At 49.0% G+C, this 13,354-nt stretch overlaps 1 protein-coding gene across 3 annotated transcripts in view; it reads right to left on the minus strand.

Annotated features, from left to right (window-relative positions):
• The window catches only part of NPAS2 (neuronal PAS domain protein 2), a 129,036-nt gene that overhangs the window by 20,866 nt on the left and 94,816 nt on the right, over positions 1-13,354 (minus strand). For 2 of the 3 annotated variants that reach the window (XM_061155916.1, XM_061155915.1), the window contains exons 12-15: positions 12,689-12,773; positions 7,132-7,273; positions 6,219-6,319; positions 2,986-3,075 (exon numbers count right to left, since the gene is read on the minus strand). In XM_061155916.1, coding sequence (XP_061011899.1) covers positions 2,986-3,075; positions 6,219-6,319; positions 7,132-7,273; positions 12,689-12,773 — 418 coding nt within the window. The remainder of the gene's footprint in view (positions 1-2,985; positions 3,076-6,218; positions 6,320-7,131; positions 7,274-12,688; positions 12,774-13,354) is intronic. The other variant, XM_061155918.1, reaches the window with a different exon arrangement.

Raw genomic sequence — 13,354 nt, forward strand, 5'->3', positions numbered from 1 at the left:
TGCACTCTCATCTGGGAGGGCCAGCTTTGGGATTCATATAGACTGTGTATATGTATGGGCTTCAGACAGTAAAGAGTCCACCTGCAATACAGGAGACCTGGGTTGGGAAGATCCCTGAAAGATGGAAATGGCAGTCCACCTCAGTATTCTTACTTGTAGAATTCCACGGACAGAGGAGCTAATGCACTGTTAGTCTGGGAGGGCCAGCATTAGGATTCGTATGGAATGTGAATATATACATACATATATGGGCTTCCCAGGTGGCACTAGTGGTAAAGAACCTGCCTGCCAATGCAGGAGACATAAGAGATGCAGGTTCGATTCCTGGGTTGTGAAGATCCCCTGGAGTAGGAAATGGCAACCTGTTCCAGTATTCTTGCCTGGAGAATTCCATGGACAGAGGAGCCTGGCAGGCTACAGTCCATAGGACTGCAAAGAGTTAGACACAACTGAAGCGACTTAGCACGAACGCACATATAAGTGAATTGCTTTGTTGCATATCAGAAATTAACACATTGTAAATCAACTACACTTCAATAAAAAATATTGGTTAAAAAATCCGCTCCTAAACATTTGTTTAAAAATATCTGCTCTATACCAACCGTATCACAAAAACCTCGCTCAGAAATCTCACTGATCAAAACACCAAGCTAGGATTTTGAAAGAGAATTCGATTGAGAAAGAAAAGGTCTATCAGGTATTCAGTTAAGACAACAAAAGACAAAAGCTCCTGCGCTGGGTTCCCTAAAGTCTGGAGACTGTCCAGGCTATAACACCCATGTCCAGAGAGGATGCTCTGGACTGCCCCTTGGCTCCCAAGGGAAACAATGAGGCGGCTGGAGGCAGTCATCAGTGAGGGCTCAGCACCATATTTCACGAGTGTTAATTACTTCTAGTATTATTCTTATTTTCCTAAGGCATTCCAGGAATCCCCAGACGCGAATCTCTTGTTATATTCTTTCTTTAAAATTTATTTACTTTTAATTGGAGGATAATTGCTTTATAATGTTGTATTGGTTTCTGCCATATACCAACATGAATCAGCCATAGGTACACACATGTTCCCTCCCGTCCTGAACCTCCCTCCCACTTGCTGTCCCATTCCACCCCTCTAGTTTGTCACAGGCACCAGGTTAGCTCCCTGCATTATACAGCGAATTCCCACTGGCTATCTAGTTTACATATGGTAACGTATATACTTCCACCCTACGCTTTCAATTCGTCCCACTCTCTCCTCCTGTTGTATCCACAAGTCCATCGTCTAAGTCTGTGTCTCCATTGCTGCCTTGCAAATAGGTCCATCTGTACCATTCTTCTAGATTCCATATATATATATATATATATATATATATATATGTTAATATGCAATATTTGCTTTTCTCTTTCTGAATTACTTCACTCTGTATAACAGTCTCCAGTCTTGTTATATTCTTGATCATGGCCTTTTTGATTAAGAGTTTTATCCCAACTTAGAGACACGTTAGCAACACACCATGAAGCAAAAGCATCTCTTACCCAGATAGCCAATTTCCCAGAGTTTGGACTTTATTTTATATTTCCCCTTTCCCTGATGGGGTCCCTCAGTGATAACATCAGTGAGGGGAAAGAGAAAACTGCAGAATCTCATTTTTCACATGAGTAGGCATGAGAAAAACTGTCTGACATGAAAGGACAGCATTATGCAAGGACCTCTTAAAGAATACAGCTATTAAGTATAATATGCCTAAGAGACTAAGAACTGTTAGTGTTAATTAAAATGAGGTTCAATATATGAAAAATTAGAATTCAAAAAGGGCCTTCATCACACCATGACTTATTATAAAACAAAGACATTCTTTCCTATGGAAGACTCACAAGTCAAAGGAATTCTCATTTCAAGGGCCTGTGGGTAAAAGAAGTTACTTTCTACCAAATGTGCCTTGGGAATTTGAAGACAGAAAAATAATTCTTTTTTTTCCTAATGAGGATGAATAGAGAGCATGTTAGTCAATTCTGCATGGGTTGGTTTTATATCCTTCCTTAAGCCTAACTCTAGCAAGAGGCACATGCTAGCATGTGTCTTTCTTATTCTAGGAAAACATACGAGGCCGCTGTTAATGGGACAGGCATATGTTCTGAAAAGATTTTCATCAGTGGTGCCAGATTGGCAGCAAGACAGACTCTACATTTTAGCAAGAGTATGGCCAGGGGCACATGTTGATAGACTGCCTCCAGGACCCCCTTGTGGCCAGGGAGGGGGCAAAATTCAATATCCCACAAAAGAATTGAAATCTGAGGTCTGACCAGTCAGCTCAACTGCTCTTGGAGTTCCACAGGCAGAATATATATATATACATTTTTTTTTAAACTGGTTCTATAAAAACACACACTGCATGGTAGCTTCTCTGTTCACATGAGCATCTCTCCCTTCAACTCTGAGTCCAAAAGCGAGGGCCCTGTGACAAGCATCCTTGCCTCCTTCACACTCACTCTCTGACTGACCCAAATAGTAACTCATTGAATGTTGTTGAAACAAAGCAGGAATTACTCCACAAAGCCCTGATCCTTTATTTTTTTAAAAATGTGGTATTTATAGTACTGGACTCAGAGCTTTTAAATCCTTGTAGAGTCTTCCTATGACATTTGTCCTAACTCAGACCTTCTCTAAAATATTGTGATCAATCAGGAGTCATGAAAAATGAGAGGAACACAGAAAAGTGGCCAAGGGATGAAGCAAGATTGTTGACAGGATTGAGAGATAGATGCCGGGGAAGATCAATGGGAAGATGGACGGAGATGAGGACAGCGGGGAGAGGCAGGGGAAGGGGGGAGGTCCACAACTCAACAGGCCTTGCCTGCACGTGGGGAGAAAGAGTCTCGTTTTGGGGGCCTTGGTCTGGAGCCTGTATGTTGGCACCAGTGTACCCACACCCTCCAGTGGATTTCAGCATCCTTTCTCAAGGAAGTGCCTCACTGGGTCGCCCTTGCCCTGAGTCCCAAACTCACCTGTGATACCGGGGCAGGTGGGCTCTGCAAGATGGTCTGAGGCAGGAGCTGCTGTGTGAGGTCACAGGACGCTGGGGCTGGCAAGGGGGCCTGGGGGAGAGAGAGAGGGTGGCTTTGATACATATAAGCTTCTCAGGGTTATTACAGAAGTGATGGGGCGCTGTCTCTCAGCCAGCTGGGCTCTCTGGCTTCAAGGAGGCCCTTCGGCCCTAGAGTGGATCGCTCACTTCTGGAAGGTATATGTTCCCCTGAAAAGGTGGGGTCACAGGCTAATACCCTTGCAGGGAATGGAGTCAGAGCTGACACACAGCTGGTAACAGGCAGGGGTCCTAGGACCACTCAGGCCCGACGTTCCCACCATCGTGTGTTCCGCAGAATCACCACCACCAGCTGGAGCTGGGCATTGTCACGCCACCCTCCCTCCCCTCCTGTTCTTGGCTCCATTCTTGGTGGGTTTGGTTGGTCTTTTCCTAAACTGATACTTTCTCAGCGGTGTTGTGCAGCAGAAAGAACGGGAACTCATAACCAGTGTTGGCTCTGTGTGGCCTTGCGGCTCAACACTCACACTAACTTGGACAGATGCACCGGCACGCTCTCTATCACTGCCTTGCCCAGGCACTGTTTGTGGCTGCAGTTTCACCGGACACTGCTGGAATCTGGTGGAGAGAGTCCTGCAAGGTCAGCTGAATCCCAGACCTTGTGGGCAGGGGGCTGTGGGGGGATGGACTAGAATTGGGGGAGAACAATGTGTAGAAACAAGAAACGCAACCCTCAGCTTCATGAAGCTCTTGAGAATTTTTAAGAGTAAAAAGATTCTTCTGAAGCTATTCCATCATTGCCCCAGGCCCTGGGGGCTATGTAAAGCAGGTCCAATGGCAAGTTGCCCCCCAGGACAGCACTGGGGGCAGAGCAGCTTGTTTTGAATGAGAGTCCTAGGGGCTGGTTCCGATTCTCCCAATTTTGTTCCATTGCTCAACTGGGTGGAGGAACCCTGCAACCCGAAGCTGTTAGAAGAGCAGTTTGCTACAGTGGCTAGAAAGCCAGGCTTGGAACTGGATGACCTGAGTTCAAATAGCTCTTCTGTCCACCTCTCTGAGTTTCAGCTTCCTCATCTATTACTATTTCTAGCTGTGGCCCATTTCTAGAGTCTCTGCCACCACCTGGTACTCTCTTTGATGTGTTAACTCACTCAATTCTCAAGCTAGAAGGTATTATGATTATTCCCAAACCTAGACACAGGTTAGTTAACTTACTGAGAGCCACACAGTTACTAAATAGATGAAGTGAGTGATATTTGAAGCAGGTGGCATGAGTCCAAGCCTTTTTGCTTCACTGTGCGTACTGTATTTTCAGTATTCCTGAACAAGTGGAAAATTTGAGGAGCACTTAAGAAGAAAGGTTCATTGTCATTTAGTTGCGAAGTTGTTTCTTTTTTGTGACCCCATGTACTGTAGTCAGCCAGGCTCCTCTGTCCATGGGATTTAACAGGTTAGAACCCTGGAGTGGGTAGCCATTCCCTCTTCCAGGGGATCTTCCCAGTCCAGGGATTGAACCTGTCTCCTGCATTGGCAGGTGGGTTCTTTACCACTGACCACCTGGGAAGCCCATGAAGAAAGGTTTAGAGGTGTTCAAGAAAAGAGGTGGTCTCCAAGGACCAGGAGCTCAGACGGTAGACTCTCACGTTTTTGGCCCTTTATGCATGCTCAGTTGCTCAGTCGTGTCTGACTCTTTGCGACCCCATGGGCTGTAGGCCGCCAGGCTCCTCTGTCCATGGGATTTCCCAGGCAAGAATATTAGAGTGGGTTGCTATGCCCTCTTCCAGGGGATCTTCCCAACCCAGGGATTGAACTTGGGTCTCCTGTGACTCCTGCATTGCAAGGGGATTCTTTACTGCTGAGCCACCGGGAAAACCCAGTGACTTCATTCCCATCTGCAAAATGTTAGCCAGGGATGGGAAGAAGGTACTTGGCAACTATCTGAATGTGACCCCCAAATTTGGGGACACTTTCCCCCTCAAAAGCAAGGTCTGTGTCCCACTCCATGGGTGAGCTTGTGACTACTCTGACCGAGAGGGATGGTGGAGGTAATGTATTAGGACTTGAAGGGGAGGGCACGGAAAGCCAGGTGGCTTGTGTTTGGCTCTCATGGGCGGTCCTTCTCCAGAGTCTTCATCTTGGAACCCGGAGCCTTGCTGGGAGGATGGCATGGAGACGCCCATGCAGGTCAACAGAAGATGCTCTTGGCTGAGCCCACCTTCAGCTGGGGATGCACAGGCCGGGGATGTGGACCTCCCAGCCCTGAATGGGGAGCCCTCCAACACCAGGCAGCAGACAGGAGTCACCCCCACTGTGCCCTTTCTGAATTTCTGACTCAGAATCTGTGAACATGGAAAATCCTGGAAGCTTTATGCCACTGAGTGTGGTGTGGTTGGCAGCTTGTGATGGATCACCGGAGTAGGGTATGTACATCAGTGACTCTGCATCCATCCAGTGTGCTCTCTAGGAGGCCATGTTCCCTGACACCCTGGAGTGGTTGTTCTTCAGTCACTCACTCACGTCTGACTCTTTGGGACTCCTGGCCTGCAGCACCCCTGCCTTCCCTGTCCTTCACCATCTCTGGAAGCTTGCTCAAACTCATATCCATTGAGTCAGTGATGCCATCCAGCCACCTCATCCTCCGTCATCCACTTCTCCTCTTGCCCTCAATCTTTCCCAGCATCAGGGTCTTTTCCAATGAGTCCTGGAGAGGCCTGGCATGTATGAAGGATGCTGCTTGATTCTGGGTTGACCAATAAGTTCATTTGGCTTTTACATAAGATGAAATGGAAAAACCCAAACAAACTTTTTGGGCAACCCAATATATGCCAAGGAACATTTTTATTGACACCAAGCTTCTTAGACATTTTCACTGGGAATAGGGGTCCAAAATGGGAGGGTCCTGATCATGTACCCCCAGAGGCTCTGGGGATGGGACCCCCCCAGGTTTGAAGTTTCAAGCTTTAAAACTCCTTTGGATTTTGCACTCTGTGGATATACATCCATGTTAATTTTGGGATCAGAGTGTTTCAAATTAGTTGCCAATTAAGCTACTTAGCTTCCCACCCCCGCCCGCCACCCACAGTCTCTAAGTACAGTGTGTTCTCTAGGAAGATGCCGCCCGCAGTCCCGTGGCCTGGCAGGCCCCTGCAGTGCTGTAGCACAGTCTAGGGGGAAAGTTTGGGGTCACACACATACCGGCATCGCGGCTGCCTGGCTGAGTCCTGGCACTGGGAGCTCTTGGGCCGATCTGGGCAAAGCCGGGGTGCTGGCCTCTGCCCTCAGCTTGCTTGGAGTGGCTGCAAGAAAACATGGCACCTTGCAGACTTGCACACACTTAACAGCTCTCTTATCAAAAGAGGGGGAGAGAACTTCCCTGGTGGTCCAGTGGTTAAGAATCCTGCCAAGGTAAGGGACACAAGTTCCATCCCTGGTGTGGGATGATTCCACAGGCTGCGGGGCAACGATACCCGTGCGCCACAACCACTGGGCCCACGGCTGAAGCCCGCGAGCCCTAGAGCCCATGCTCTGCAACAAGAGAAGCCTCCGCAATGAGCAGCCCGCGCACCGCAACTGGAGAAGACTTCCCGCTAGCTGCAACTAGAGAAAGCCTGCACACAGCAGTGAAGACCCAGCACAGCCATAAATAAATAAATAGATAAAAATTTTAAAACGAGGGGGAGGGTGACCACGGTGTGCATGAAACATGGACCTGCTTGGAATCGGATGAAGGAAGCCTAGCAGCAGTGGGGGTGGTGCCGAGAGGCCCGGAAGTTCTGCCAGCCTCCAGCCTCGCCTGGGGAACCGGGGGATGACAGCGGAGCACCCACAGGCTTTAGGTGCACCGCGTGGTTCAGCCGCCTGCCTGATCACATGGCTCCCCAGGCCTGCAGGACACCTGCTGTATGTCGGCCTCGTGGGGCAGCAGAGCATGCAGCAGGCTGGGGCGGGGCGGGGGGAGGAAGCTAGCGGGAAAGAAAGCAAGGAGTGGGGACCAGATGGCGACTTCAGCTTCATGCCACGACTGCCCTGCTTCTCCTTGAATGTGGGGTCCCTGGTGGGACTCTGTGTATACTCCCAACCGCCCTGCCCTCTGCAGAGTCTCACTTACAGGTGGGCTCTGACATGGCTGTGCGCGAGGATTTGTGGGAACTTCGTGAGGAGGCCGATGGTGAGTGACTGGTGTTAAGGCCTGAGGTGCCCAGGTCAAGTGCATTAAAGTGCTGCTGAGGTTCCAGGCTGGAGCCCTTGTCCTGAAACACACACACACACCCAGAGTCCGTGTTTCAGCATCAAGACCATGGCAATGAGCTATGTTATTTTAGTTGTCCTCTAAATACGTAGGAAAGCTTGAAGGATGCTGAGAGAAATACTATAGCTGCTTGGAGAGAATTCCAAACTCATTCAGGAGGACTACTTATACAAATATATAATCTGGCATCTCTGAGGGCCTGATAGCTTCCCTGGGGGTTCAGATGGTAAAGAATCCGCCTGCAATGTGGAAGACCTGGGTTCAAACCCTGGGTTGGGAAGATCCCCTGGAAGAGGGCATGGTAACCCACTCCAGTATTCTTGCCTGGAGAATCCCATGGACAGAGGAGCCTGGTGGGCTACAGTCCATGGGGTTGCAAAGAGTAGGAGATGACTGAGCAACTGAGTTTCAGGGTTTTTTCAGCCTGTAAGCAGTGTTTATTACACTTTCTTGCCTTCTATTTTGATATTTTAGATTTTCATAGTTAACCTGGCATTTTGTTTTTCCTTAAAATTGTCACCTCATGCCCAGAATCTCGGAGCAGGCAATGGCAACCCACTCCAGAACTCTTGCCTGGAAAATCCCATGGATGGAGGAGCCTGGTAGGCTGCAGTCCATGGGGTTGCTAGGAGTCAGACATGACTGAGCGACTTCGCTTTCCCTTTTCACTTTCATGCATTGGAGAAGGAAATGGCAACCCACTCCAGTGTTCTTGCCTGGAGAATTCAAGGGACAGGGGAGCCTGGTGGGCTGCCGTCTATGGGGTCGCACAGAGTCAGATGCAACTGAAGTGACTTAGCAGCAGCAGCAGCAGCCCAGAATCTTGGCTTTCCCTGAAGGCGGGTGGAGAGACAGATTCTAGAAATAAGGTTGCTGGTGGGACTGGGTTATTCATACTCCAATGAGGGACTTCCCTGGACATCCGGTTAGGACTTCACCCTCCAATGCAATGCAGGGGCTCAGGTTCAATCCCTGCTCACACGCCTCTCGAGCTAGAATACCACATGCCTCCCAGTCAAAAACCAAACATAAAACCGAAAGAATACTGTAACAAATTCAATAAAGACTTCAAAAATGTTCATTAAAAAAAAATCTAAAAAAAGAAAAATACTCTGGGACTTCCCTGATGGTCCAGTGGTTGAGAATCCGCCTTCCAATGCAGGGGACGTGGGTTCCATCCCTGGTTGGGGAATTAAGATCCCATATACTTTGGGGCAACTAAGCCTGTGCACCCCAATTAGAGAGAGAAGCCTGAGCTCTGCAACTAGAGAAGCCTGCAATAAAGATCCCACAATGAAGGTACTACAACCAAGACCTGATGCAGCCAAAGAAACAAATATCTAAAAAATAAAAAAATAAATACTCCAATCAGACAGATGCCTTTGGACTGTTCTAGACACCGTCTCCCCACTGCTCTTCCTCTGCAGCCTCAAGGCACCCGAGTGCAGAATAGGCTGAGGGGCAAAGGTCTCCAATTCTTGACCCCAGGATCCTAACTGTCGTTGGGCCCCCAGGGGGCCTCTGCCTCAAGAGCATGGCATGAAGAGAAAGCAGCTGTGACTTTCCAGCCCTGAGGAACCACCTTTCCATCCTGCGTTGGCTCAGGTGTCACGCGTGCATGCGTGCTAAATCGCTTCAGTCATGTTCGACTCTTTGCGACCCCGTGGACTGTAGCCCGCCAAGCGCCTCTGTCTGTGGGATTTTCCAGGCAAGAATACTGGAGAGGATTGCTCTGCCTTCCTCCAGGGGGTCTTCCCGACCCAGGGGTCAAACCCACATCTCTGCGCTGGCAGGTGGGTTCTTTATCACAAGTGCCACCTGGCTCATCAGCCTAAGAAGAGGACTCTAGTGATTTGTAAGCTAAAGAAGAAACATAATGATTACTCTCCTGAGCGGGGCTCCTTCCTATTCTCAGAAGGATGGTGAGATTCCTGGGCTGTTTGGACAGGCTGGTGTCCCTGGCCTCAGATCTTAAATCCCCGTGTCTAAGTCTACATGACAGTCCTGTCCTTTGAGTTGGGCCTCCAGTGAGGGTGGACCCTTAGTGTGCCCAAACAGGCCTGAAATGATTGCTACCAGCCACAAAGGCCTTTGTGCAAAACGGAATCGCAGGGTGTGTCTGGGTTTGCTGGGTTCAGTGTCTGTTTTCAGACCCTACTGCTTGGTCACAGCGTGCATTCGAGCTAAGTCGCTTCAGCTGTGTCTGACTCTTTGTGACCCAATAGACTGTAGCCCACCAGGCTCCTCTGTCCATGGGATTCTCCAGGCAAGAAGTTGTTGTTCAGTCGCCCAGTTGTGTCCAACTCTTTGCAACCCCATGGACTGCACACGCCAGGCTTCCCTGACCCTCACCATCTCCTGGGGTTTTCCCAAGTTCATGTCCATTGCATCAGTGATGCCATCCCCATTGCATCCTTCTTCTCCTTCTGCCCTCAATCTTTCCTAGCATCAGGGTCTTCCCCAATGAGTCAGTTCTTTGTATCAGGTGACCAAAATACTGGAGTTTCAGCTTCAGCATCAGGCCTTCCAATGATTATTCAGGGTTGATTTCCTTTAAGATTGACTGATATGATCTCTTTGCTGTCAAAGGGACTCTCAAGAGTCTTCTCCAGCGCCATAGTTCAACGGCATCAATTCTTTGGCACTCTGCCTTCTTTACGGTCCAGCTCTCACAACCTATGTAACCACTGGGTCTTACGTGACCAGGCAAGAAGAGTGCTTTTCCCCAGATCCCCACCTTTTAGAGTGGGGTCCCAGGTGAATTCTGTGTGCCTGGTCAGCAGACAAGTAAGTGCAGGAAGTGACAGGAAGAGCTGAGAAACTTTTCTAGTCATCTGCCGTACATCACACCCAAGCAGGGGAGTCTGCATCTTATAGAGCATCCGTCAGTGACAGATTTGAAATTAAAAACCCAAATGGTCCATTACTGCTGAGAGTTTGAAAAGCACAGTCCTGGAGCTGTGACTTTAAAAGGGCCTTCTGAATCTGACAGCCTGAGACTGTATTTGTGTTTGTTGTTCAGTTGCTCAGTCATGTCCAACTCTTTGCGATCCTGCAGACAGCAGCACGCCAGGCTTCCCTGTCCTTCACCATCTCCTGGAGTTTGCTCCAACTCATGTCCATTGAGTTGATGGTGCCATCCAACCATCACATCCACTGCCGACTCCTTCTCCTCCTGCCTTCAATCCTCCCCAGCATCAGGGTCTTTTCCAATGAATCAGCTCTTCGCAGCACGTGGCCAAAGTATTGGAGCTTCAGCATCAGTCCTTCCAATGAATATTCAGGGTTCATTTCCTTTAGGAGTGACTGGTTTGATTTTCTTGCTGTCCAAGGGACTCTCAAGAGTCCTCTGTGTGTATATACACAAGCGCATGTTGATGAGAAGTTTCATTGGGCTCTAATATTCCTCAACGATAGGGAACCTTAATAATGAATTTCAGACTGGAAGACCCACAGTGTGCCTGATCTTCAGCTGTGTTGAACACCTGCCTATGAAGAACTTAATCCCAGCCTTGGACATGACATATGATGAACTCCTGTGACAGAGCTGGGTAATAAACACGTCCATGAACAATGACAGAGGTGTCGTACCATGGTGCTGGTGAGGAATCACCGCACAATGCAGCATCACTTTGCCTGTCAGTGGGAGAGGTTCAGCAAAGATGCAAACGCATTCTGGTCTCTAAAGGGGATCTCTTCCTCTTCCTAACTCAGTTCTTAATGGACCAGAGATGCATCTATGGTCCACGGACTGCAGTAAAGTGAGTATCACAATAAAGCAAATCACATTAATTTTTTCTGTTTGTTTCCCAGCACATAGAAAAGATAAACTGACCATTGCTGTTGTGTCAATTTCTGGCCAGAGACTCTAGATTCTAGGTCATGGGCAGGCTGGAACTTGAACTGTGTTTCATCAATTCTAAGATGAACTTCCCTCCCACATTTTGACATAAAATTAAATTGGGATATGTCCTTCAACTCACAATAAGAAATCCTGACTTCACAGATTGACAGCTTTCTCTGTTTCTTAGTGAAGATAGAGATAGATCTTACAATCGATGGCTTCTTAGCTTTGATGAAATACAACATTCCTATTCTTGCTTTCTCTTTTTTCCTCCCAACATGTGTGTCTGCTTGAAGAATGACCTTTGAGAAACAGGGTTCTGGTCTGCTTGTGAGTTTCTGTTGAGTTGTCAGAGATGAGGGCTGCCTTGCCAGAGCATGCCAGGGACTCAGGCTGGAGAGGAAAGAGCTCTGGGCTTTGTGAAGAGAAACACCTCCCCATGCCTCTCAGGGCTCCCTGATGCCAGGCTGGCTCCAACATGGGTGTCAGATCAGACCCCCAGACACAGAAGCAGCAAGTACACCCCGCTAGCGATACCATAGAAGGTGTGAGGGGCAATGAGCTTACGGGGTGCTCTTTTTGAGGGAAGGGTACAGCACTTAGGCTAAGGGGAGGACAGGATGCACAGACTGTGTCCCACCTCGATGGGATGATGGAATAACCTCCGCTTTTCACCTGTGGGAGACACAGAGTGGACTTACCTACAGGCAGACATTGTTTTATTGTGTTTCCCTTTATCACACTTCTTGGAGAGTGTGATTTTTTACAAACTGAAGGTTTATGGCAATCCTGTCTTGTTAGATGCTGCTTACCGTTTTTTAGCAATAAAGTTTTTTAAGGTATGCCATTAAAAAAAAAAAAAAACAGTTGGGCTGCCCTGGTGGCTCAGACAGTAAAGGATCTGCCTGCAATGCGAGAGACCTGGGTTCGATCCCTGGGTTGGGAAGATCCCCTGGAGGAGGGCATGGCACCCCACTCCAGTATTGCTGCCTGGAGAATCCCCATGGACAGAGGAGCCTGGTGGGCTGCAGTCCATGGGGTCACAGAGTCAGACACGACTGCGGGACTAACACGTCCACTTGCACACTTAACAGACTACAGAATAGGGTCCACACATCGTGCATGTGCACAAGGAAACCAAAAAAGCAATGGGATTTGCTCTGTGGTGACGTTCACTTTACTGTGGTGGTCTGGAAGCTGCAGCATCTCCGAGGCTTGCCTGCACAGTCATTCTTCTAAGGCGGGAAGCTCACCAAACCCTGCTTTGAGTCAGCAGGCTGCTTCCTTGCACAGCTCTGTGAGTTCCCAGCCTCCGGGACCTCAGATACGTTATCTGCGTCCACGGTACGCTCAGCCTCACCTGAAGGACAGTGACCGCGCCCACCTCGCAGGAACCTCATGAGGGGCAAGTAAGCAAACACCCCCAAAATTACATTGAACAGTACTGGGAACATAGCAAGAGCTCAAGAAACATGACCTGCCACTTCAGTATTACTATTCTTATGATGACAGCTCATGAAAGATTCTACTCAGTCGAACTTTGCCTTCCTCCTCTGCTGGGGATCAGATTACCTTCAGTGCCGAAGGGTGGACGGTCTCCAGCAGTGGGTCCTCCAGCGCCAATTCCTGCCTCCTCTCCACCCGGACCTCGGCGTAACTGCTCAGGAAATCAAGAGACCACAGCTGGAGCGGGGACGTCCCGGGATGACACCAGCAAAGAGGGCTGTGTGACACCCTCTCCCAGGGCAGCCACTAGCAAGCTTGGCCCAGTTACTTGTTTGGGGATGGGGTTTCCTTCTGGGCCTACATTCCACAGGAGTCACTTCTACTGTGACATTCAGAGTGACTTCCTTTCTGGGACTTCCCTGGTGATCCAGGGGCTGGGACTCCGCACTTCCACTTCAGGGGGGCCTGGGTTTGATCCCCGGTCAGGGAACTTCCCTGGTGGCTCAGAGGGTAAAGCGTCTGCCTACAATGCGGGAGACCCGGGTTCAATCCCTGGGATGAGAGGATCTTCCGGACAAGGAAATGGCAACCCACTCCAGTATTCTTGCCTGGAAAATCCCATGGACAGATAAGCCTGGTAGGCTACAGTCTATGGGGTTGCAAAGAGCCAGACATGACTAAGTGACTTCACTTCAGGGAACTAAGGAGCTTCCCTGGCGACTCAGATGGTAGAGAATCTGCCTGCAATGTGGGAGACATGAGTTTGATCCTTGGATTCGGAAGATCCCCTGG

The sequence above is a fragment of the Dama dama genome, chromosome 11 (assembly GCF_033118175.1).
Source record: "Dama dama isolate Ldn47 chromosome 11, ASM3311817v1, whole genome shotgun sequence".
Classification (NCBI taxonomy): Eukaryota; Metazoa; Chordata; class Mammalia; order Artiodactyla; family Cervidae; genus Dama; species Dama dama.